The sequence below is a fragment of the Corvus hawaiiensis genome, chromosome 7, assembly GCF_020740725.1.
Source record: "Corvus hawaiiensis isolate bCorHaw1 chromosome 7, bCorHaw1.pri.cur, whole genome shotgun sequence".
Taxonomy (NCBI): domain Eukaryota; kingdom Metazoa; phylum Chordata; class Aves; order Passeriformes; family Corvidae; genus Corvus; species Corvus hawaiiensis.
This window is the reverse complement of record NC_063219.1, coordinates 17,634,652-17,660,694: the sequence shown is the minus strand read 5'-3', so window position 1 is coordinate 17,660,694 and position 26,043 is coordinate 17,634,652. Positions and strand designations below refer to the sequence as shown.

The 26,043-nt window shown below is 41.8% G+C and overlaps 2 protein-coding genes and 1 long non-coding RNA gene across 7 annotated transcripts in view; 1 reads left to right on the top strand and 2 right to left on the bottom strand.

Annotated features, from left to right (window-relative positions):
• Positions 1-3,611: 3,611 nt before the first annotated feature.
• The window catches only part of LOC125328536, a 120,480-nt gene continuing 98,048 nt past the window's right edge, over positions 3,612-26,043 (top strand). The window contains exon 1 of one of the 3 annotated variants that reach the window (XR_007204755.1): positions 3,612-3,702. This is a non-coding gene — a long non-coding RNA (uncharacterized LOC125328536). Of the gene's footprint in view, positions 3,703-15,264; positions 15,443-17,030; positions 17,166-26,043 lie in introns of those variants that run through there. The other 2 variants (XR_007204753.1, XR_007204754.1) reach the window with 2 other exon arrangements.
• TTC30B (tetratricopeptide repeat domain 30B) lies at positions 4,610-7,024 on the bottom strand. The gene has a single exon (XM_048309405.1). It carries the CDS (start codon positions 6,979-6,981, stop codon positions 4,981-4,983), a length of 2,001 nt encoding a protein of 666 aa, XP_048165362.1. The 5' UTR covers positions 6,982-7,024; the 3' UTR covers positions 4,610-4,980.
• Positions 8,020-26,043, bottom strand: part of PDE11A (phosphodiesterase 11A) — a 118,399-nt gene continuing 100,375 nt past the window's right edge. For all 3 annotated transcript variants that reach the window (XM_048309402.1, XM_048309403.1, XM_048309404.1), the window contains one exon: positions 8,020-13,251. In XM_048309402.1, coding sequence (XP_048165359.1) covers positions 13,093-13,251 — 159 coding nt within the window. In that variant the 3' untranslated portion in view covers positions 8,020-13,092. The remainder of the gene's footprint in view (positions 13,252-26,043) is intronic.

The following is a 26,043-nucleotide window of genomic DNA, read 5'->3' as shown; positions in this document are numbered from 1 at the left end:
AGTTGCACCATGGGAAACATGGGGTTAGCTGATTTCTAAGCAGCATTTTAAGTGGGTAGAAACAAGGGGTTTTGTCATTGAATTTGACTGGGGTTGTAGCATTCCAGTATTTTCCAGAAGCTGCTCTTAGATAGCTTGAAATAGTAGTCTGTGGAAATGGGTATTTTCTAAGGTGCAAATTTAAGACTCATTGAAATCAATGTGAACTTTTTTATTGGTTTTCCTGGGCTGCAGTTTGGGCTATAAACTACAGTGAATTTAGGGGGAGATCCTCAAAAATAGAAATGTTCTGGACTGAATTGTTTGCTTTGGCAAGGCCTGCTCTATGGCTGGGCTTTATTAGTTTAAATTCAGGAAAGGTCTAGGAAAATTATGCTAATCAAAAGGTTCTTTGGAAAATGAGTCCAAATGTCTCAATTTTTCTACTTAATGGAAAAGCATCAGCCAAAAAAAAAAAAAAAAAAAAAAAAGAGATGCTTTGCTGAAAATAGAGCCTACAAGTTTGTCAGTAGTTAAAGCCACTTTTACCTCATTTAGAAACTGTTTCTTTGTGTAGGTCAGGTTGTCCAAATGAGGTGCAAATACACTTCCTGCAAAAACATGAAGATGCACATTGTCCTGGCCATACCTACTCCTTAAGAAAACAGCAGGTTTTAGCAGAGTCTCAAATATAGAGGTATTTTATTGATTGAAAGGTTAAAAAGAAATAAGAGAAGCCTGAGGGAGAGGATGGATCTTTCAGTGCTTATCTTTCAGCCCACACAGCCACATTATCACATCAGTGTTCCAAATCTGAATTTCTCAGGGTTGGACTCTTCTGCCTTTGCTGGAGGCTGAAGCCAATATGGATTTGTGGAAGTTTTGAACTCAGGCTTCTAAAATAGGATGTTGTTGACAAGATATTATGGAATGGGCTGTCAAAATCAGCTTTTATTCTTGTATGTAACTTCACCATTTTTTAGACAAATTATATTCCTCTACTTGTTCATCTGCTAAAAGGGGCTTGCTTATCCAGTAGAAGTAGCCACAACTTTTCCAAGGAAAACAGTAATCATGTTCCTCCCAGAACTGCATAGGAAGACCCTTCTGTCTCACCTTTTATCTCTGTCTTACCATAAAGTCAGCCACCCCTTGATTACAGAAGTTTTTTGATCAGCTCTGACTGTGGAGCTGATCACAAGGGTCCCCAGCACTCACTGCTGATGGTGTCAGCAGACATTTGATGGAGATTTGGGCACCAAGGGGATCCAAGGTGGGACACAAAGTAAATTGTATCTCAGGCCCTCTGTGCCTCTCCTGCTCCTGCCGGTGCAGGTGGGCTGCTGGCAGAATGGTGGCCTTTGCTCGTGCAATGTGTGCTGTGATTACTGCAAAGGTAATTGGAAAAAAAAAAGTGTCCATTGCAGTACAATACAGCTTGTCATCTGCAACATGGGTGTGAAGCCCTTGCAAGTTTTGAGGACAAGAACATTTCAAGATGTCTTGTAAGGACAAAATGCATAAGAGGCTATTAGTGCAAATAAAATCCTGGAGATTGGCCTTGGTATGGTGGTGATGTGCATGGGAAACATCTTGAGCTGCTCACCTTTCAGATGCTGATGCTGCAACAGAGGGCTTCTTTCCCCTTGCTCCCAATAAAAAAACCCCAGAGGCTCTGGCTTAGGAATCTGGGTTTATCAGCAGCTGTTTGCCCATTGCAGGCCCTGGGAATATGGTGAGACATTTCTGGGTAGTGTTTTTTGGTTTTTGTTCAGAACAAAAGCTGTGCTGGCTTAGGGCATTAATTTAGGTGGATTTTACTATATGTATAGGGAGCATAAACTGTTACTTGCTATATTCCCTTCTCTCTAAATAAAAATGTATGTGGTTTCCTTTAAAAATGTATTTTGTGTGTAAGTCACATAGTGATAACATTAAATGTGGTATAAAGATGGTAATAAAAGTGGTTGTAACATTTATATATTTTTCATGACCAAAGTGCTCTGCAGTGGGAGATGCTATAAATGTGTGCTTGCCACTGGAGGAAGCAACAGTCCCACACTGCAGATGTCAGTCACATGAGCACAGGCCCCAGTTCTTCTGGGCACAGAGTGGGTGGGTAGGCAGCTCTCCAGGACAAAATGCGGGCAAGGGCGTCTGCCCCAGCATGTCACTGCCATGGGAAGGTTGGGTGGCTACTGCTGAGGAAGAGGCCATGGTGGACAGGGTGGAAAATACTGCTGGAATGGAGAGAAGACTCTGTGCAGAAGCATCTCTTGATGCAGCAGAGGAGGAAGTGCCTGTCCCAGCCCACCTCCTCCTGTTGGGCCTCAGCTCTGCCGCTTCTCCCTCTCCTTTCAGGAGCAGAGGCCTCTCCACTTTGAGGTCCTTGTGTTCAGCATCACCCAACCTGCTCAGAAACCCTGGGTTGTCTGGATGCACAGCGTACTCAGTGAGGAAAAGCACATAAAAACAGAAGGAAAAGGGAAAAACAGAAAAAATGCTGCCCTTGACATTTTCTCCTGGCTTTTTTTTGTGCTTTTGTTGTGATGTAACAGGATGAAGCAAACTGCAGGCATGCCGACTGCCCTCTAGCTGTACATTCTAAAACAGCCACAGCTTGCACAACTCCACAGCTTTGTATGGGGACATTATTTCTCTTGGGAGCATGGCTGTTCTCCCTTCCCAGCCTGTGGCCAGGAGCCGGTGCCTGCGCTGCAGGCTGCAGTCGGGCACTGTGCGCCAGAGCCGGCGGGCCCTGCTGCCTCCGCTTGTTCGCGGTGTACACCTGTGTGGGCATGGGAGGCAAGGAAGTGATGAAGTGCTTGGGGCTGCAAATCCTGGCAGCAGTGCCCTCATGAAAGCCACTGGCTGTATGGAAAACCAAGAACATATAAGTATCTAAACTGCTCTCCATTAGAGGGCATTCAACATTTGCACGGGCACGAATCTGCAAAGTGAATTTTTTTTAAAATGTCCAGTGACTTTTACAGAAAATGCACAATGAATATTAAATAAAGGGCATTGCCTATTACTGCACTTCAGACACTGTTATGTGGTGTGACTTTTTAAAAACTTTCTTTTTAAAGGTCATGCTGTTTATGCTGCATAATATATAATACAGTTGCACTGTAAATTAGAGATGTGCTTTACTGCTGCTGTGCTTCATGGAGTTGAACAAAATTTGAAATCACAGGTCTCCTCCTCATGGGGAAACAGTTGTGGGAAATATTTAATATCACAATAATCAGGGGCTTAATGGCATAGTGATGAGCTATGGAGGCCTCTCTAGGACACCTTGCTGCATCTCCTGTCTGCTCTTTAGTCTCTCTAGAACATTTTTCCATTTTGATACTGTTAAATTTGATTTTAATTTACTGTTATAGGATAACAGTATATGTTTTAGGGTAAACTGTAGCATTACCTAACCCACAGCATTTCCTTTAGCTGCACATGATATGCTCAGCCCTGACAGGTTTCTCCCCCAGCACACAAGAGTTGACTTTCTCTATGCTGAAATGGTTGCAGGCCCGTGCACATCCTATATACATTAACTCTCTGGAAGGATTAATTACTCTATTCCTTTATAATAGCTTCAAAACTTCAAAAATGCTGTTCTCTTTCTTTCCAGGTAAACCACAGCATAGAAACTGGATTCTGAGGGAGATGCAGCCTGATTCCAAAATTCCCCTAGGACAGCTCTTCAGGGAGCCAGTATCAAAGGTAAGCAAGTGAGTTAAAGCCATGGATTTTTGATCCTTATTTTGAAAACTTCAGCTCATACATTGCTTCAAAAGGCAGAATACACAAAAAGGAGAACAGCCATGGAGCACAGAACCAGACTGTGTAAAAACACTGGAAGGCATTATGGTCCCATTTCACTGTGGAGTATGTATGTTTGAAAAGGGATGCAAAGACTGTTGACAAAATACACTAACTGATGCCAGGGTGATGGAAATGTCAAGTAAAGAAATTAAGCAAATAAACAGGGTTTTGGAGAAGTGTTGAGAGATGCAGGAAGAGTGTAACACAAGGAGGAAACTGAGAAGCAGGTTTCTTCCACCCAAGGGTACAGGTTATAAGCCTTGCATGAAATGGAAGTTACATGGGCTTTTTTAAAGAAAAATGGAAAAGAATATAATTTCAGATTCACGGGTCTCTTTACCAGAGACTATTTTAAGAACAGTATTTGGATTGGAGGGGCTGCACACGGAGGACTGAATTACTATGTAAGCAGATGTTGCTTACTGTGCTGCTACCAAACAGGTTTGCAGGGCAACAGCTGCCACCCAGATGATGGGGGCACCGGGACTCTGAGGGGCAGCACTGAGCAGTGTCTCTGAAGCCAGTTGTTGTAACAGATTTTATTTCAAAGGTAGATCTAAACTGAGGTATCATCCTAATACGGCCTTCCTGGAATATATTCCCAGTCCCTGTATTAGTTATAGAATTTGGTAGAACACTCGTGCATTATTAATGAGTTAGCAAATGGAAACGTTTCTGTTTGTAGAACTGATTTTTTAATATAAAGCCATTTCTTGTGTTTAAATATACTTTCAAAATGATCTGCAACATATTAAAAATACCTTGGAAAAAGCAAAAGAAAGAAACATTTACACATAGGCACAAATTAGAGAATTAAAGCAACTCTTTATTCCAAGTCCATCCTAGAAGAGACAGACAACACATTTTTTTTCAAATGTCAACCAATGAAAAGAAACTTGTTCAAAATTTCGGAAGGCTAAAATATTGTCTTATGGGTGAAAACTTTATGATATTTCTGTAACGACATTCTTGGTCAATATATCTTAAGCTTTACTTAACAGGACTGGTTACTGAGAATGCCCCTAGTTATTTGATGCAGCTTAATTTCATGAAAATAGTCTATTTTCTACTGAACATTGTTAAAATACAGCACAAAATCTTTAGAGATTTTTGTGAGGGTTAGCATGACCTCACAAACATAAGAACAAAATTCTCATTTCTGCTGTACAGTAACATTTACTCAGCCCACCCACTGATCTTATACATCAGTGCCCTCAAAAGCCTGGCTTCATAGGTGACTGTGTTTTTCCCACTGTGCATCCCACTCTCTTCAAGGGGGTGCTCAATGACAGCTGGGATGTTTCTTCCATACTGTTCACATTGCTTCAGAAACTGCACACATTCCTGAGTCACACTGTCACGCAGCATGATCATGTGCTTGGACATGTTCTCCAGCAAGGACAGGAAACACCGCTTGGCGTAATACCACGTGTCAGTGCTCAGTTTTTTGTTATATGGCTCCAGGCTTTTAATGATCCTTGAAATACCAAAGTCATAGTTTCCCTTCACACAGTAGAGGGTACCAATGACTAGATTGACAATGCAAAGATGGTAGGTATTTTTATCAGGATTATCATAGGACAGCTGCTCTTCTGCCTTCTCGATCTTCCTCATTAGTTCCTCTGCGTCTTCATTCTGGCTTGTCAGGATGTAGGAAACGCAGAGGTTTGCTAACACAATGGCACTGACATCAAGAATGTTGTTGTAGTGCTTTTTAACTATTGGCTCATAGAACTTAATAGCCTCTTTATACTTGCTCTCCTGCATGAAGACCACGTGAGCCACGTTGAGCTTCCACACCTCATGATCCTTGCAGAATTCCATTGATTTGTAGAAGATCTTTTCTACCATTGTGTAGTTCTTCATGTCCCAACAAATCTTTGCCTGGGCCATCAAGACAGGTACATATTTATCCAGAGTCTCATCATACTCATTAATTGCTTTTCTTAGAGCTTCCTCATCCCAATTTTGCCTAGCTTCCTGTACCTGTTTTGTGAGTTTTCTTAGCTGCTCAGCCATTGTCCCTGCTGCATCATCTAGCTTGTGGAAAGCCTCCTCAGGGGCAGTTTGACAAGTAATAATGGCATCCAAGAAGTTGTACAGATAAGGTGTGAGAAGTTTGTAGGTCAGATGGGCATTCTCTGCCAACACATCAGCTGCCAGGTCGTAGTACTGATGCTTGCAATAGAGGAGTAGCAAGTTACCAAAAGTTTCTGGTGGACAGGGGTTCTGAAGGAGAAGAAACTGCAGCTTGCCAAAGCCATCAGTGGGCTGGTTGTCCATGTTCATGAGTGCTTGGTTGTGCAGCGTGACCGGATCCAGCTCTTCCTCAGTCCTCGGCGGCATATCCGTGAGCGCCTCCTGCGCCGCTCGCAGGTTGCGCAGCTGGTACTCAATGGCCGCCTTGAGGTTGAAGGCCTCCACCAGGGCCGTGCGGTGCAGGAGCAGCGTGTTGCCCACGCTGCGGACGTCGATACCCTCGGTGGTCATGCCCACGCTGAGCTCTGGGTGCTGGTGGATGCCGCGCTTGATGATGTCGGAGATGTACTTGAGGGCCGCAGGGTACTGCTTGGCCGCGTAGGAGCACAGCGCCATGTTGTAGGACAGCTCTGGGCAGTACCCCAACACTTGCATGGCGCTGGCAAACTTGCCGCCGGCCTCTTCGTGCCGGCCCTGCCGGTACAGCAAGCAGCCCAGGTTGACCTCGGCGTCGGCCCGCTCCGAAGGGTCCTCGGCTGCTCCGGGGCCGCCATCAGCAGCGGCGGCGAGCTCCTCCTCCACAAGGCTTTGGGCCGCTGGGAGGTCGCCCTGGGCATAGTGGACAGCGGCCTGGAGACGCAGGGCCCGGCGGTGGAAGGCGGGGACGTCCAGCAGCGCGCTGGCGGCGCGCAGGGCCTCGGCGAACAGCCCGGCCTTGTACAGGGCCTGCGCATGGTACAGCCGGTACGGGAGTAGCTGCGGGTGCAGCGCCACCAGCTGCTCGTAGCACTCGGCCGCCGCCGCGAACTCCTGCAGCTGGTAGTGGCAGTAGCCCAGCAGGGAGAGGCAGCCCCGGGAGCGGCAGCTCTTCTGCAGCCCGCGGTTCAGCAGCGACACCGCCTCAGCGTAGCGCCCGCCGCTGATGAGCCCGTACACCACGGCCGTGTACTGCCCGTCGGGCACCGGCGCGGCCTCCATGGCCGGCCCCGGCACCGCCGCGGCGGGGCGGAAGCGGCGCCCTCGCTGCCACGGCAACGGCGCCGCCGGGGCGGAAGCGCTCCCGTGCGCGGGGGGGGGGCGCTGCCCCGGAAGCGGCGGCGCGCGCGGTCCCTCGAGAGCGCGGCCCGGGGCAAGGCAGGGGCCGGGCCCGGGCATAACCGGGCGCCCCGCCGCAAGTGGGAGCTGGTCTGCGTCCTCTGCGTTTGCCTGCCCTCCTCTGTTCCCCTCCCTGCGGCCGTCTCCCGAGCACTGACGCGGCGTGTTCAGTGCCGATTCCGAACTGGCGCAAAGAGCTGGAGCCTCCTGAAATCGCTGCCTGGGCCAGAATGTTTCCCTCGTTTCGCGGTCTCGTGCAGCTGGGAGGAGTAAAGAGTAAAAATCAGCTCCTGTATTTCTAAATGTTGTGTAATAGTTCCCTTAAGAAGTAGGTGGTGTAAAAGCAGGCTCTAAGCTAAACAGGTAGCCCAGGGCAGGAAGCATTTAACTTCTGTCTTGGGCTTTGTCAACACGAAACATTCCCTATACAGCCCATCAAGATCCAAAATTGGTTAAAGCTGGTGGAAGGCAGGACGTATGGTTTGTTCCTTGGCACAATCCGAAAGCTTTCCTGCAGCTTTCAAAAGCAGAAGAAACTACTTCCAATTTTTCTTACTCAACAATGTAATTGTGCTTTGGAGGGCCTCCCCCCCCACCCCCCCCATGATATTTCTACTGAACAGTGATACTCCGTACCACAGACTGTATAATCTGTATAATTTCTGTACATGTGAATAGCTCCATTAGAGTCAGCAGACACATTCGGTTTCTGGTCATTCCAGATTAATGCCAAGTGTATCCAGTGATGAAGTTTGGTTTGCCCCCAGGAATGAGTGCTGCACGGTTATGTGTCAAAAATCGTATCTGGGCCACTCAGTCTCGCGTGTTTTCAGGATCTTCTATTTGTGTGATTCAGTAATCAATAGATACAGCTGTGATTGATCCCAACAAGGTAGTTTCAAAGAAAAGTAATAATAATAATAAAATAATAGTAAGGCATTAAAATTATTTATTTTTTTAAAGACCAGTAAAACTAAGTTGCTCATTTCAGAAGCATGCTTTGAAAGCTGAACCAGCAAAACAACAGGAGTAATGGTTTTAAAATGCAAAAGAAAGGAAAAGGATGCAGAAGTCTTTTAAGTTACACCGTTTACATTTTGCAAGTATCTGGGATTCCCTTGCCTTAGAACAGACACGTGGTACTTCTGTGCACGTGTCAGTTGTTTCCCACAGGCAAAGGTTCAGGGTTTTTAATGGTATTCCCCACAAAACTGTAAGATGCAGTGGCCAACATGCTTATAAATTCGTGATTAAATACAAAGTAATCCAAGAAAGAAAAGGTAACAAGCAATATACAGGATGTATTCCAATACTGGCACATTCCAGCGATGGGCATCTTTGAGGCATCTCAATTCAGCAGATTATATGTTCCACTTCAGTGCTATGTTAGAAACCATTCACATGATTTTACTCTTTGACAACTCTTCCTTTGACAAAGCCAGTAAAAAACCTTCTTGCTCTATATTTTCTTGCCCATAACACTCTAAGCATTGAAGTGCCTGTTAATATGTTTTACAGAACTTTGAAATAAACCAGTTTTAAAATTTCACTCAATGCACAAATGAATTACCAGGAACTAAAGTGGGTTTAGTTTTATGAAGGGAAAATAAGTATTTGGCCTGTAGACTGAAACACTCCTGTTTTTCCACTAGAATGAATTCATCTAAATATTACAAATGATGTTAGGCACTGCTGGTTGCAGTTTTCAAAAATAATTTGTGAGTACTAGTATTGGCTTTGTTTGCAACTACAGGCACATTATGAGATTGCAATGCACTCTAAGAAGGAGCAATTAGCAAGGTCACCAGACCAGAAAAATGCAGCTGCTGTACCAAGGACACCATCTGAAGAAATGCCTGAGCTAAAATGAAACATACTTGTCCACGCTGTGGTTACAAAACATACAGCTGACCTTCTTGGCAAGACCCCTGGCCCTGTAAATAGGCGGGGCTGGCTGTGACAGAGCTGTGTGGAGAGTTCTGTGCCTGCCTGCCACATGAGGCATCCAGCTTAAACCTCAGTGAGCTACTGCTGCCTGACCTTGTGTGACTCTGCTTTGGAGCAGAAGCAAAACCACGTCCTGACAAGCAGATGTCTGCATTTCCATCACATTATGAAGCTGTTCTTCTTTGTCTGTAGGTCCTGGGCTGGGAGGGAATTGTCTGATTTCACTACTCAAACTATGGCCAAAGACACCTTTTGGACATCTTGTTCTTGGGATGTTCTTCTGTCTGAATCACAGGAGAGCCTCTACCCCAGGTGCTCCTTGCCTTGAACAGTGTTCAGTTTTCTGGTGGGGTCACAGTGTTGTGTTGCAGGGGAGCACTTTAGTCCAGGGAGGTGCACATATGAAACCTGAGCTCTTCCACCAAAGCCTGTCTGTTCCATGCCCCTCCCAGGAGTGAAGCCAAAATTGGGGCTGTACCCAGTGGGTATCCTTGTCTCCTTGCTGAGCACATGAAAAGGGCCTTTGCAGAAGGGCAGGAGACAAGCCCACCCTTGTAACTCGCCACCAGTTGGTGGGACAGATGCACCTGTAGTTCAAAAGCCTGCTCGAAATCAAGCAGGATTTGAATGTCAAGCTCCTTCCTGATTAGCCTTTATTTATAGTGGTTTTATTTAAATTATTGTTTTATTTGGGTTTCATTTTTTTGTGAGGAAAGGTTGATTTTGGTAAGTGGTTTCACAGGTGGGAATCCTGAGTGAAATGACTGTTTGGCCTGAACTACCTTTGAGGATGGGGATGAAGACCCAGATCTTCTCTTGAGCATTTTCTGGTGACAAAATGAGGGCTGCTGCCTGGATCTTGTGAGACCTTAAGGCCTGCAATTCATGGGCCAGAAACCTGACCAAATTCAGGCTGCAGTTGAAATGAGTCAGTAGTACACCTGGAAAAAAGGCATTGCCACTGAACCAACTTGAAGCACCTCTGGGTGTCCTATGGACAATCCATGTGCCCATGAGATTTTAGCACTGGAATTGTAAGTGCCAGAGGCATCATTCAAGGCCACATTTCCACTTACAGCTGGGGCAAAGAAATGGTGACTTGTCTGTTGCTGATGTGCTGGGCATCTCAAGAGAAAGGCCAAGCAGCACTCTCCTGGGTAACAGTTGTCTTCTCCACGTGCTCTCTTGATTTGTCCTTGCCTCTTGTGGACCCGTGTTTTATATACATTCACAGAATTAGGCTGATTTCAATGTGGTTTTTTTTAAGCTCTCCTTGTTCAGCAGGCAGGGAAGCAAGTAAAAAAGAATGAGATTAAATAACCTACGCAATCATGTCTCCTGTGCATGTATCAGACAGTTGGGCAAAACTGACTGAAATACTAGGAAATTGTTTCCCTATCAGAAATAATGAAAAGCAGATACAACTTCTGATCATCAAGTTTATAAGCAGTAGCTAAAAAGTGTTTTCCACAATCTTAAAATATAATAGACTTGAAATATGTTTCTTTACTGTACTACATGCTTCCCCAAAGAATCATCTTTTTCTCACAAAATGTTTTTTGTTGTTTCCTAAGCTAAGTCTTAAAAAAAAAATAAGGTATTTGTTTGTTTAGTTGGTTGGTTTTTTTAAGATTGAGCTATATGACTTTCAGAGACCAAATGCTGTTCTGACGTGCACTTCTGGGCCCTCCAGTTTCAGTAGGGTTGCTTCGTTTTGCCTGAGAACAATTTGATAAGATCAAGCCGTGTGCTCTCATTTTCTTCCTTGTGATGGAGGAACAGAACCATAACATTAGTCAGCAGTTTCTGAATTTTGACCCACAATGGCAAAGATACCAAAAGACAGGAGAAATAGATGGAGGCAATTACAAACAGTCACTTGATTGATGGTTAACATTGTTAGGGCTTCAGCTGTGTGTCAGGTTGCGGTGCTGCCGAATCCCCATCCCTGCCAGTGGGTGTTGCCATGGGCAACAGTGCACTGAAGCCAATAAAAAGGAGAGGAAATGAGGGGAGATTCAACCTTCAGGGAGGCTGTAGGGTATGCATTATAAATTACGTTATACTTAGCAATATGCAATATCAAAATTCAGGAAAGCCGTGTGTACCTGCCAGCAGTACTGTCGGTTCCTAGTATCTGTTTTTCCCATAAAGTACATGTTGCAGGTTTGTATGGCTGCTTACTAAACTGCATCTGGCTTTATTCAGAGAAAAAAGAAGTGGCAAAAGAACAGCAGAAACATTTCCATTTGGTGCATGTACTCACTGCTGTGCAGTTTGCATTTCTGCTCCTTCCCTGCTTCCTTCTGCTAGAGAGTGATGTGGTTCAGCTGTGCATCAACAGATTGGCTCGCAATGCTACTGAATTTACAGCTATTGTCCTACACACCATTAGATGCACAGAGTGTTTTTGTTTTGTTGTGTTTCTTTTAAAGAAATGATCAGCAGATTTGTTGTTTCTGTTTGATTGTCAGACAGATGTAGTCAGCTTTTCTAAGGCTCTAACAACTCAGTTCCCTTAGAAAGGAGAAAAGTTCTTTTAGCATCTGGTCAGCTGGGCCAGGTTCTGATTTCCATTAAGCTGGTGCCAGTTCAAGGTAATTCCACTGAAGTAAATGGAGTTTGGCACAGGTGTAAAACTAAGCTGAATTCAGCTTTAATTTCTGCTCCCAGACAACCCTATATTTAGAATCCCATTTTTCATGGAGTAGAAAGGCTTCTTTTTTTCTTTTTCCTATGAATGGGCACTCATAAGCACTGCAACATGACTCCTCTTGTGTCTGGTCATGCAGCAGAGAAAGCACCCTCAAATCACAGATCACAGGTTTGCTACATTAGGGATCTTGGCACTAATGGAAGGAGACCAACTTTCAGGTAGTACCAGGGTCATCACACAGAGACATGTTTGGTTTTGTGACCTATCATATTTAATTAGATTTTTAGGGACACCTTTACCACAGATGTCAACATGTGAGCGTTGACTAATGCTGTGCTATTTGTAATAACAGCATCTGAAATTGTACTGAAAGAACTGTGAGAGAGTAAGAGGTAGTCAGTCCAGTGTGATGATATTCTACCTCTCCACCGTTTCAAAATAATATTTTCAACTGGAAATTATAGTAGAAAGGCTTATCCATGGTCTGCTTTTCAATGTAATATAAACCTGAACCACAAAGCAACAGATTTCCTTTTTATTTGTATTCTGTTTTCATAAAAACCCATTAATCTTTTCCTTAGGCCACACTATAATTTAAAAAGAAAATGAATGTATTACAAGAGCATTTTTAAAAAGGAAAAAAAAAAACCCACTCTAAAATTACCATGCAATATTTTGTCTTTATGCAAACTTCCTCTTGCTGAGAAATTTGCTGCACTGTTAATATGAATTTCTCAGGGAAGAAGGGACAGCTTGGTGTTTTTAAAGATAATAAAGTTTGTTTTTAAATGTAGCAAAGGCAGGCAATTCTAAAGGCCCTGATCAATCACTAAGAAGCTTTGTTGTAAAAAAATACTTCTTCAGAATACAAAGCAGGCTTTTCAGAACATCCAGGCATAAAAGAGGAGGGAGAGTTAAGAGAGGAACATCACAAAAGCAGGCATAATTGATTCATAACATGTACTGAAGAGATGCAAAACAACAATGTAATTACACACTATTCTGTTTTCCGCAGCTCTTTGCATATGAATTGGCCAGCTTGCATCCCAGTCCTGCTCTGTATTATTAATTTTATTAAGCTGCGAGTTCTTATATTTCAATCTGTTGTCAGCTTTACAGATTTTTACAGCAGCAGTTGAAATGTAGTGGAGCTGAATGAACACTTCTTCTTTTCAGTCTTCCATGTCACTCCAGATAGCAGCGCAATCCTACTGCAGGCCTTCCATTCAGTCCCACTAAGCCTTCCAGGAAAAGCAAACTACGCTGCCATCAACATAATATCCGATCAATTAAGCATGTCTGTGAAAGCATTTCTTAGAAAATAGTGGGTCTAAGCTTAGGAAAACCTTTCAGACAGCCCTTACTGTTAACTGACACTGGTATTTGCAGGCTTAATTTATGTCTTTGAGAGAGGTGAAGCTAGAGGAAAAGGAGGACAAGGATGCTGCCTGAGAAGGAAGTCTTCTTTGGTGCAGCTCCTCCCATTTACCTCTATTTACTGCCACGGAGTCCAGCATAGGCTTCAGTTTCACATTCAGCTTCACTAGACACTGGAAGAAGATTAAAAAGAGGATGAGAGAAGAAATACTGACAGTATATGCACTCCTTTGAAGGACAGTCCACAGCATAACAGGGGAAAAAAAGAGTTTAATCTGCACTACACCCCTACCATCCTCACTCCCAGCTGTAAATACCTGTGGAGGTAAAGCTTATTGTTCCCTTTAAGATCTCTTTATCTATCTTTGCATCTATGAACAGGAAGTCCACTGATTGGATGACAAGCTGGACAAAGCTGAAATAATCTCCCTAGTGCTAGATTCTGCTTTCCTATAGATGACTAAACCACAACAGTAATGTGTTTTCCCAAGCTGGCAGAAAAATCAATTTTTGTGTGTTTAAAATAACGAAATATAAATGAGTTTTCTTTGAGATTGCACTGAAATCACCTCTTCTCTACATACCCAGTCCAAAGCTCATAGAGGCTGGTAAGAATCTTTTATTTGGTTTTGTCTGGCTTTGAATACATCCCTAAATTATGTAATTCCTGCATACCTTTGTTATAAGTTTAATATCAGCTGCTTATGTGAAAAGACCACAAATGCTTCACTTGGTTTTGTATCTAGATTAAAGAGAGACAGAAATAAACAGCAGCAGTGTATGTCAGGAAAGGGTTAATCAGTTACCTCCCAAGTGGTCATGTAATGTGTCCTTTCAGGACAGAGGAGTATTCTTTTGCAGCTTTTCTGATTAGCAAGCAGTGGCTTTTGCTGAGAGCTGGGCAGCATGCTTTCTCTGATAGCATGGAAACTATGTGTCATTGGAAAGAAAGGGTTGGTGCCAGATTAAAAACCAAAAAAAGACAAAGAAGGCAACAAAAGTTGTTCTTCTAAAAGTGCAGAGAATTATAAGGAAAGGGGAAGCAGAAAGTTGATCAGTTTTTGCTTTAAATAGCAGGGTTAACAGCAACTGCTTTAAATGGTCTCTAGAGCCCAGACACCACTAAAGAACTGGATTTTTTTTTATAGCTAGCTTGCAAACCGTGGGAGCTTGGCTTGAAGTAAGTGTTGGTAGATTTTTAATTGAGCTATTATATGATAATTAATGGTTAATGGCCTGATTTTAAGATGTGCTGAAAACTTGCTATTTCTGTAGACTTTGGTAGGAAATATGAATGCTCAGCATTTATGAAAAACCACATCATGAGGAAGAAGCTGGGACTTGAATCAAATCCACTTGAAATTATTTCCTTAGAATATGGCACAGACTGGGCAGATAATTTTGCAGTCTTGGGCCTGGGGTAAGAGGCAGGGTTCGCTGCAGTCTGCCCCACAGAACTTTGCTTGCTGCTGATGGTCATTCATTTTATAGAATGGATAAGGATTTTTAACATTCCCATCCCCATGCCTCAGAAATCTCCATTTTTATGTCTTTATTTCAGACCATTGTGTATTCCTTAAACCTGATTTGGCAAAGTCTAAAAGAGAGGGGCAGTAATGCATTATAAACAGCTGAAAATAATCTGAAAAGCTCACTGCCGCTGCCATTAGCACCTGCATTACCAGCTCAGTGTCTAGAGGTAGCACATGACATACTCAGCCCTTGACAGCAACCTATCCAATCCTTTCTGTGCACAGCCAGTATCTTCAAAAAGTTCTTGTGAAGTATTTTTCCAATATACATTTTCTATTAAAAAAAAAATATATATATATATGTATGTATGTATGTATGTATGTATGTATGTATGTATGTATAAGCAAACACCCCGGTGATTAAATCAAAATCAGCGTGTTTCAAATCTCTCTAAGCACAAAGATGTGCTCACATCCGTCAGCCCCAGGATCTGTAAGTACAAAATGCAGTACAGGCTGTTCCTGTCACAAATGCTATACCAGGAACCTATAGCAGCTACAGGCAAGATAGAGAAGCCGGAGCTCGCTGGGACTGCGGACTCTGTCTCACTGTGGCTGTGCAGCTCTCGGCTATGTCTGTGTCCTTTCTGTAACCTTGTTTTTTTGCCAAGACTGACCACAGGACCGTGATGTTTTCCAGCCTAGTGCCAGGGAGCAATTGCAGAGGTCTGGGCACGACCTCCTGCTGTGCCTGTCCCTCCAGGCCGTGGCATATGCCATGGCTTATGGCAGGAGACAGCCCTGTCACATACTGTGCCAGGAGGACTGCGAGTGCTCGAGGTGCTTACATCAATTAGCTTTGCATCGACTACAGCAGAGACCAGGAGCCCAGGTAGGCTGGGAATAGATTCAGAAAGCACCCCCACAGTTCTATGGTAATCACTGTTATCTTATGAGCTGTAAACATATTTTCTGTAAGTAAATACACATATATTTCTTCAAAATATAGGTCTAAGCAGACATTAGAGTCTAATAACCAAGGTGCAACAGAGGCTACCAGGTAAATAACAAGAATGGTTAACTACTAACATTAACTTTGATGAAATAAATTATAAGGAGTATTTAAGAAAGAATAAACCATGTCTTTGATATTAATTTTTACCATAGCACCAGCAATTAATTCAATGGAATATGTACAAAATATATAGTGTAATTTTAAGAAACTTTATTTTGTTACACATTGATTTAGATTAGTGATACTTGACAGTGCAGATTTTGCACTTGGTCTATAAAATGTCTTTATTCAGACATTGATTTGATGTTTGGACCACTGCTTCTGTATTTAGTATCCTTTCACTTTGGGACTTTTTCATTCTGATCTAGTCTTTTAATTAAACTGTCTACTATAATTCCTATGGAAATTAGCTTTTATTTTATTTTTTCCAGCTACCAAAGCGTTTCAGTAGGGCTTCTCTGATACAAAGTGCACAAATTGGATTTTATTTCTTCTTGAGATGTAATTAAAAACTCATTTGATTACTATATATCTGGCCCTGTTTTAATTATTAAACTCCAGTAATCAATTTGCTTTTATGAAGCTTCTGGGAAATTATCTCAAAAGCAACACATTTCTCTCCCTTCTGGCAGGGTCTGGACCATTTACTGAATTACATTCCTAGCACCTGTTCCTGATCCGAATTAAACCACCAATTTATTCCCAAAGCTATTTAAGTTTATTTGGCTGTAGCCTCGTCAGGGTTTTCTACCTCCTGGCTGCAGTTTTTGCTTTCCATTTTATTGCATGAGAACCCCTTGATGTACTGCTCCTCCATGTTTTTTGATGCATGCCTCTTACAAACTAGTGATCTGTCTAATTTGGTGTCTAGGTTCTTAATACCTTATTTATTACTTGCCTTCCTAGGAAAAGGCTTGGTCTTCACCAGCTGTCTGACATGGGATATCACCACATAAACTCAGTAGCTCCAGAAAGGCCCTTTTCCTTGTTCCTCCTTGGTGCAGCAGGCAGGATGGGAGCTGGCAGGCAGCTGGGCAGCTGGGCTCGGGGGAGAGGGAACCCCTGCCTGGGGGAGTTCCTGTCTCCCGAGGCCTGGGACCCCCCTTCCCACTTGCAGTCCTTCCATTGCAATGCATCTGCCTTGCCCCACAGCAGTAGGTACAGGATTGGTGATCTTTCCCATTCTATCCCCTTACTGTAAAAGCTGTTTTAGTTGCAGTGTGATAAAGCATGGGGGAGGCACTGCCTGCTCCAGCGTTAGGAAAAGCCAGAGAGGTTTGCAGGTCCCTTCTGCATCCATGTATTACCTCAGATGTGTGACTAAGCTGTTTGTCAAAAAGTTACTGTATAGCAGTGACTTTTTCTTAGCACCTTCAATTATTTAGATGTCTTTTGGGACTATGTACTACTCTGCGCACAACATTCTTTCCCATTCTTCTCTCTTATATGCTTACACATAAGCTCCTCCAACACAAGAAAAGGTTAAAGGCACTTCAGCACTATACTGTGTGCACCTGGGAGAGGGGCAGGGCTGCCTGAAGGAAGAGCTCAAAATGGGGAAGAGTGTAAGATACTCTGAGGAAGCTGTTTATGGGAGAAGGTAAGGAGGGCAGAGTGGTTTGCTTTGGGTTTTTTTTCTTTCCTTCTGTATAGAGATGTATATTTTGGTAGATAAAGCATAGAGAATGCAGAAACAATAGCAGTAGAAACAAACCCCTTCAGGGAGAGGGTGATGGGGAGCAGTGGAGGCATTTGTTTGTACCTCTGGGTACCAACTTCTGGGTTGAAGTGGGGTGTGGGGGAGAGAAGACTTCATCTGCTACATCATCTTCATCTCTGGGGAAGGACATTAGCTGAAACTGCCAAGATGCAGCACAGATGTGGTCAGAGACTAAACTGTTGCCAAAGCAAATACAAAATTTTGTTGCATTCTAAGACTAGTACCAAATGTCTTTAAAGAGGAGCACGGTATGTCGTAACTTACAAACACTGCAGGATTTACAGAGTATATACTTTTTTCCCCTCCCTGCTAGAGATTCTCATCCAAATACTGACCAATTCTGACCTTGCTTAACTTATGAGCTTTGACAAGATTACAGCTCATGAAAGTATGGTTGCGGGGCTAATATTTGTAAAGTGAGTTTATGGAATAAGACCATATAAATTCATTTTTATGACTGAGCACATATAAAAAAGTTATAGGTCTCAGTGTTCACTCTGCTTTGGAACCCAGTGGTTTCTAATGAATCACTTTTATTATGTAGGCAGTTTCTTAGTTGGAAGGGAGGACCAGTGACTGAGAAGCCATAGGGATAAATTCAGACTCGGTGTAAGCATATGAAGCATTGTTGAAGTCAAGAGAGTCATGACCAGTTACAGCAAAGCTGAATTGGACTCCTGAGTTTTGCTGAAGTGGCTTTCACATGAGAATACATAGGCCAAAGGTGAGCCATCTATCTGAAAGTCCTTGAACTTCAGATTAGTTCAGATAAAAGGGAACCTGTGCTGCAGTCATCCACAGATTCTATTTTCATAATTCAAATACTTGATGGAAATTGTTTTGAAAACCCAAAAGTATTTCTGTATATGTGCCCATATACTAAACACCAAAAAATTGCTAGAGTTCTACCTTCCACAGTAGAATACAGAAGATAAAGTGATAGAGAGAAGATGTAGGGATTAACTTCTATGGACCCTTGACTGTGTATGAATTAATTATTTGCCCTACTGATTCAGGACTGTATTTAATCATTATGTTCTGCAAAAATCCCAGTATTTGTGAGAGGGTTGAGTTAATGAAAAAAAATTTATTGCAATCTCCTTGTGGTTGAAGGGGACTTTGTTTATTCCTTCTAGGGCTTACTGAGGAAGGGTCCAGGTCATCACGTACATAATACATTAGTGGATTACTTTTTCATTTCTGCCAGGGAATTTCTTTCTGATGCCTAAAAATGTAATTAGATGAAATTAATGTATTACAAATTTCCCTGACAGAAAACAGGAGTTTCTTTTAGCTTATCTCTATAAATTGTTAGTGGGTGGAAGCCAATTGTGACTGGAAAGGGATCTAATACATGTGCAAGTGTTCAGCTCTTCCACTATGAATTAGTATTAAGCTTCTTTCTGGTTATGGTACACTAGCAAGAATAATACTGTACTCCTTTGGAAATAAACTACAGAGGGATGATTATAAAGTAAGATTAAGCACTGGTAAAATGTGCTGGATACTTCAGGGAGGAAAGTATGTACAGAGCTCCTGGTAGCAAAATGTGCTCCGGCCAGTATCAAGCATGTTATGCTGCCAAAGGGAGAGTGATTCTGAAGGACTGGGACCAACTGAAGTAGCTCTACTGATGTATTGCTATAGTTGCAAAGGATTCATCTGTAGTTCATTACAATTTCATGAAACCAAGGGTTTGCTCAGAAAGGAAGAGTTATTATTTCATAAACAACTTCTTATTTAGCTCTGCTGTTTATGGTTTTGATTCTGCATCTAGAGCATGCGAGAGACAGAATGTTTCTAACTCCTTTCAGCATTTTAACCAAGCAGCTGATCAATGTCTTCTGCCTTGCTATTAAATGGATTTTGAAAAATTCTTCAAACCATATCAGTCTCATATGCCGATTTAGTTCTTTGAATTTACCCTCAGCTGGGAATTCTGCAGGCAACTGTGATTCTGTTGTGTTGAACACTTACTTGAAGTGTTTCATCCATCATCATTTCTAGTCCTTTTCTGATGCAATGTAGTTTGTGCTTTGTCTTTCTTGAAAACTGAATGGCTGTTAAATTATCCATTCATCTTTCAGATTTGCTGTACAATTTGAGTTCCCTCTATTGGCTGTCTCTTCTACCTTATCTGCCAACTTTTCAATCTACTTCCTCAGATCTTTATATACGTTTCCATACATGACTGCCATTTCCTTCACAACACATTGGGCAGATAATTCTAAGTAAAACAGCAACAGAAATCGTAATATTATGAATGATTCAATTTTTCTCACAGATTAGGGTGAAAGCCTTTAGTGAAGCTTAGCTTCACTGAAGTCAAAGGGAAATGTTTGTTTTTCTATCCTCTCCCAAATACCTTTGTTGATGAACTGCCCTTTCAGTTGAGACTGTTTTGGCGTAAGATGACTCAGAAATAAGCTGAAGTACTCTTGTCTGAAGGGCAAAAGGACTCCTTTCTGCTGCCTCTTCTAAACATTTTGGAGAAACTAGTAAATTCCTAAAATTGTTGACAGTAATACAATGTTGCATCAATAATCTCACCAAGTTATAAAAATCATAGCAAAAATAATATTCTCCTAATTTTCAAAGGCAAAATGAAACCCTCCCTGTTCTCAGGAAGCAGAAAAAGAGGATCAGGTTCCTTGCGCCTTTTGTAAGAAGATGTTCATGATAGTCACAGACAAAAAAAATCTTTGCTCTGAAATCACCAAAACTATGCTTTTCCATATTATACTGTGAAACAGTGATGGACTTAGATGGAAATTGCAAATAAAATCATTCTTTCTTCTTTTCCTGGTTTTTCTTTCTTGTATAGCTCTTCTTAACCTTTTCTATTAGTAAGAAAGTAGCAGAAAAAAACTTCTCAGATTAAGGGCAAGAGGTAAGAAAAACAATTTGCTAATGCTTATTCCATTACTGGAAGTTTTAATACAGGGATGGTATCTGAGTTTTCTGAAAGTTCCAGAGAATTCATTCTGGGTGGCCTCATTTAGATTCATCATTAGTAGACAAGAAACAAAGCAAGAAAAGTGCTGAACCTACTTAAGTTCCTATTTCAAGGCTACAGAGAGATCCATCTAATTTGCCAAAAATCTCTTTTCTCTGGGCCAAACCCTTATTCCTAACACAATCCTTAGCTACCAACTTCCCCCCAGCACTGGCATTTGGCCTGATTAAGTTTCCTCTGAAGCAAAGTTCTTACAAACACAGCAGAATATGTTGCACCTGCTCTTGCTTGGATAATATTACCCACTGGATTTCAACAGAAAGGGAGACTAATTTGATCTGCCAACATCTGTTTGATCTGCCTCAGTCCCCGGTATCACGCACTGCATCCTGGGCTGATGTGCCTTACTAATCCTTGTCAGCCAGGCACTCTCAGGAAGCATAAATGCTTTATCTCTCAGTTTCTGTGTCCAAATCAAATGTCAGAAACAAACCCTGCCAAAACTGTGCATCTTTATGGTATTCTTTAGGCTCTATTGAAAGTTATCCTCCTCTTCATTCAGCATGCTACAAAGGAAAAGCTGGCTTCAATGAGACTCACACAGAGCTGATCAAGTTGCTTCAATTGAACAGATCTTTCCAAATAGCTTAGTCCTGATTTTTTTATTTTTTTCATAAACTGTTAAGTGTTTTAATGAAACATGTTTCACGGACTGTCTATATATTGTGCATGGTCAACAGCTAGTGAGTTCCCTGCCCCCTGACTGGTTGCTAACTTAAAATGAAAGAGCAGTGCCCTGACTTTTTGTATCAACAATCCCAGGTGTTGGTGAATGGTGGAAAACCATTTCCATAATGTTCATACAGATAAAGTCTTCTTGGTTAAATAATTTAAAATTTTTTTCAGTTCTAATTGTGTAGACAGAACAAAAATATCTGAAGGAAGAAGTCATTGTTTTGGCTGCATCCAGTGACTCTTGCCTGGGTAAGGACTAAGCCATGCCATACAGTCCATTCTGGACAATCAGGGCTTCTTAGAGGAGTATTCCAAACCCTGAACTTCTTATACAATATTTTGTCATGCAAAATTGTAATTGAAGGACAGAGAGAAAGGGATAGAAGTGGTAACTGAGGAAGGGCTGCATCAGGATATAGCAGTATAAGCAGGATTGTTGAAGAACACCTTTTTAATGTTCTCTGCAAATGAGAGGTTAATCTCTCGTCTTAAAATTGTAAGTAGAGTATATATCTTTGGGGAAAAAAAAAATCACTCTGTGTGTATGTACTTCCAATTCTAGTGTCAAAGTCAACTCTTGAACCAGAGAAGTTAAAGCACAGAGAGCCGTGACTATTGAATAATTCTGTGTACTTTTTCTGTGCTTTGAAGAGGCTCTACCATTTATGACACCCTGTGCATTTAATCTAAGTTTATAAGAAGAATAGATGCTTTTGCAGCTACATCATTATAGACAACAAATAGATTTAATTATAAGGCCAGATATTATCTTCTGTAGGAAGGCAGGCATATCAGAGCTCTTGGAGTTACAGACTGAGTGATCACATTTCTAAGTACTTCAAACAGTGTGATAAAGAAAGAATCTGTCCCTCCACATTCCATTCAAAACACTTAAAGTACTTGCTAGGCTGAATGTTTCCACTCTTCCCAAGTTCCCCCTAGAATCTTGGATGGAGTAATGCAAATTCGATTCTGTAGATACTATTATATGTTTGAAGTTCTCAATACCCAAGAAAATCTTGAATAGCTCTAAAAATAGCACTAAAATGGAGCAGTTCAAGGGAGCACCAAGGTAGAGGTGAGCAGGGCAATCTCAGGCACGCATAAGTTGTAAAAGCCATGAGCTTCTTTATCTTCCACAAAGACATCTCCCTTAAATTTAAATAGCTGCTGTCATTGTCACTGACTACCTGACTATGTATTTATCTGCCCAGAAGCAGAGTGCATGGCCTTTGGCCCTGCTATTCATAGCGTTACTGTCTCTGCCTAACAATGCCCTGAACAGAGCTGGGTTTCCGTTAGCATCTTTTGTTTGATGTGAATCGCTGAAGCTTTGATGTTGTTTGTGAGAAACATAATCATTTAAAAGAATAAGATCTTCACTCTCCCACTCCGTGTGCTCCCTACAAAGAAATCTAATCTGAGCTGGGAAAAATCTGTGACTGATCCTGTTTTAGGTAGACACAAATGAGAGAGTCCAGAAGAGAAATCTGTTAAGTGTTGAAACTCTTACCATCTCTTTACTGGAGGGTCAGAGAGGTAATTTGTCTTCATTATAAAAATCCCATTTCCTGTTATACATACATTTATGTTCAAATAGGTACAGAATGCTTTCTCTGTGTGGTGAACACAGCTGTCAGCATAGCCATAGTGTTTTATTTTCAATGGGATGCTTCAAATTTTCTGCTTTATAGGATACTCTAACAAAACAAGGGAATTAGTACTTTATGCTGATGCTACCTTAGTCGTTTTGAAATGCTCTACAGTTTTAAAAAAAATGCATTTTTAAAGAGAAATTATTATTCTAATAAGCTTGTTTCTCATCTCTACTGATAAATGCTTTTCTTACTGTCATATTTGAATGAAGAGCAAATGTGATGCAGTAAAGTGTAACTAAAACCCCTAAAATCTGAGATTCAATGTAAATCGATGGCTATTCTGCTATCAAGGCAAAAGCTCCACTGTTACATAAAAATACTCTGATCCATGATCACTACCGTGGCAAAAAAGTAAATTAATAAAATTATGATGTCCTAAGTGTAATAAAATGCAATGAAAAAAACCTGAGATGCTTTTATCTTCACAGACCTTTGATCCACAGTGTGAAGGAAATGGATTTGATTACTAAGATATGAAATTGGAGGTGGCTTGATTCCTACATAGGAATGCAGATAGGGGAGGGAGCAAGGGAGCAGAGCTGTGGCTTACCTTGTGCCAGGAGCAGAGTCAGGTTTACAGAGAAAGCACAAAGGGTTTGGGTTGAGACACTTGGATATGGGAAAACTGTGCATAATTCCAGACATTAATTTTTTTATATATATAGCTATATCCACCCTCAGTCTATACAGTAGCTCATGGTGTAGTACATTTTGTGTATCACTGACATCCTTTCTTCTGGGTGGGATGGGCATTCCAAGGGGCAATCAAACAGGACTGCTAATGGAAGTCGAATAGATCTTATTGATTTGCTAATCACTTGTAAACCTTCTCACAAAAAGGGGCCAAACTCAGGAACAGTTCTAGCTGGGTAAGCAGAGGGATGTGATCCATGTTCCCTAAAAAAGGAGACTTCATTATCCTTTACTTGGGAGAACTCCTGCACCTCCAAGTGAGTTGGCTTGAGCTACCTTAAGGAAATGCAGAAAGCAGAGCAGATAGAGCCAAATCTCCACAAAGGTTTCGGAACTGAGGAAAAAAGATAAGCCTAGAAAAGCCATAACTAAAATGTGCTGCCAAGTTTATATACTATTTTAAATATGAACCATTCCTTGTGGGCACTCTGGTGTAGCCTAGTTCATAAGCTTGGGCTGCAGGGAGGATACAGTTTGTTCTAGTACTGTGAGAGGCACTGGGATGATATCAGACCACCCCTGGAAGTTTAGGCTGTGAAGATCCTTCAGTATTGCATACTTCAGATGTCCACAGCTGCCAGGAATATCTGGCTCTTGGAAGTTACTTTGAGAAAAGACAATTTCAGGGAGCTCTGCTGATCTTACATGTGACTTTAATAGGAGTTGCCAGCATTTACTGGTTGCTGGGTTCACCTCTGCTGTGTGTGTGTGAAATAACACAACACAGCATTAGGTCCTACTCTAGCAACTGCATTGGTAGGGACTGGTGCATTCCCCACAGCATACCCTTTGGGGCTCTGGATGCTATAAAATCCCACATGGATACAGGATTTCTAATCACTAGCATGGAAAAAAATAAATACAAAAGCCTTGATTTTGTTCTCTATGGTTTAATGTTTTAATTTTGGTATGAAAATAAGTGTCAAATGTTTATAGATTTTTTCAAACATAGTTTTTCTAAGTACTGAGCTATAGGAGTACTGCTAATATTTTACTGATTTATCAGCTGCCACTACATCCCTTTATATTGCATTTGTAATAATATAATCTGTTCTTTCCCCACATGCAGTTCCTACAATGTACTACAATGGCAAGAATTTTTAAGAATGTAAAAAACCCCCAAAATCTAGGATATGGCCAGAGTTGTAGTGTTCAGCCAGCCTTAAACAGAGGATTTACAATGCCTGAATACTCTGCTGATGGGATATGTGTATTGAAGTTTGATTAAGCTGTCTATGAAAATTAAAACTTGGCTCCACACTGAAGAGAGAATCTCCTGCCGTGTGATACTATGGTATAAAGTTTTCTGTTTACCCCTAAGGCTGGTGCTGCTATGACTTCCAGGTTTGATGGTGTCTCTTTTTAAAGTTGTTGAGCAGCAGGCTAATGGCTGCACAGCATGATGCAAACACAGTGGAAAGCAGGGAAATCAGATGTGAATATATTCCCCGGAGATCTCCTGCTAAGATGGAGCTAACTAACCAGAGCTTTAGTGCTCAGATGTAGTTTCCTCATGCAGAGGATGGGCTGATTATCAGCTCTTCCTGCTTTACTGTACATTTTTGGATTACAGATGCTATTAGAAATAATGAATTCTGCTATAATATGCATTCTAGTGTAATATGAGCTATTTTATTGACAGGAACATTCTTTTTAAAGAGTGTCTGTCCAAGATCAGTGTCCATCGTCCCTCCCCCATATTGTCCAAAATGATCTTGGTATTTTAAACAATATAGATTTATATTTTTCTCTGCTTGCTTTGCCTTAATTGTTTGAAAACAGTAGCTGTAGTTTATTTCATCAGGACAATGACTGACCTTAGAAAGGGACGGGATCTCTTGGCAAAGCAGCAGCCTGGCTTGCTGCTTACACAAGTGTCTGCTCTCTGTGTCACACAACAGGAATTGCCATTGCTCCTGGGTAGTCATTTCATTATTGCCATGGTGGCAGCCTCAGATTCCACAAGGTATAGAGGGGAGAGGGCACATTGTCCTTCTTACAGGCCTTATTACGTCCTTATTGTATGATATTGGTGATATATCTGGTCTATAAAATGAAAGGAACTGCCAATCCATTTTTATTTGTGTGTAGGGAAGCTACATTCAGGCACAAGTTCATCATTTTAATGTTAAGATGGGAGCTGGTATTGCTGTGCACCATCACTGACATGTTCATTGCTTTGAGGTCTTAGGCAATTTAGGGTGTGGTGGGAACAGGGAGAACTTGTTGCAGTTCCCCAAGGATGCTGAGTGAGAACATCACCCTGTTTTCTCAGGTGTCAGTGGCCAGTCTTTGGTGGCACAAGGCAGTCTGTGTGGTTTCAGTCAAATCCTGAAGCTGTTTAATCCAAAAAGGCAGAAGCGTTGTTCTGATAGGAAAAAATTATTCCTGAAATGGTGGTCAAGCATTGGAACAGGTTGCCCAGGGAAGTGGTGGGATCACCATCCCTGGAGTGTTCAAAAAACCTGTAGATGTGGTGCTTAGGGATATGGTTTAGTGCGGACCTGGCAGTGTTAGATTAATGGTTGGACTCGATGATCTCAGAGGTCTTTTCCAACCTTAATGATTCTGTGGTTATCTCTAGCCTTAATAAAGGAGTACTCAGGCATTTACACACTGTGTGCCAAGCACCCAGGCAGTCTGTGTAGAAGCACCTTTAAAAGAGTAAACTGTGAGTTAAACAGCACAGGTTAAACCACAAATTGTCACTGACCCT

Coding starts and splice junctions, on each gene's coding strand:
- TTC30B (XM_048309405.1), bottom strand. CDS start 6,981: ATGGAGGCCGCGCCGGTGCCCGACGGGCAGTACACGGCCGTGGTGTAC.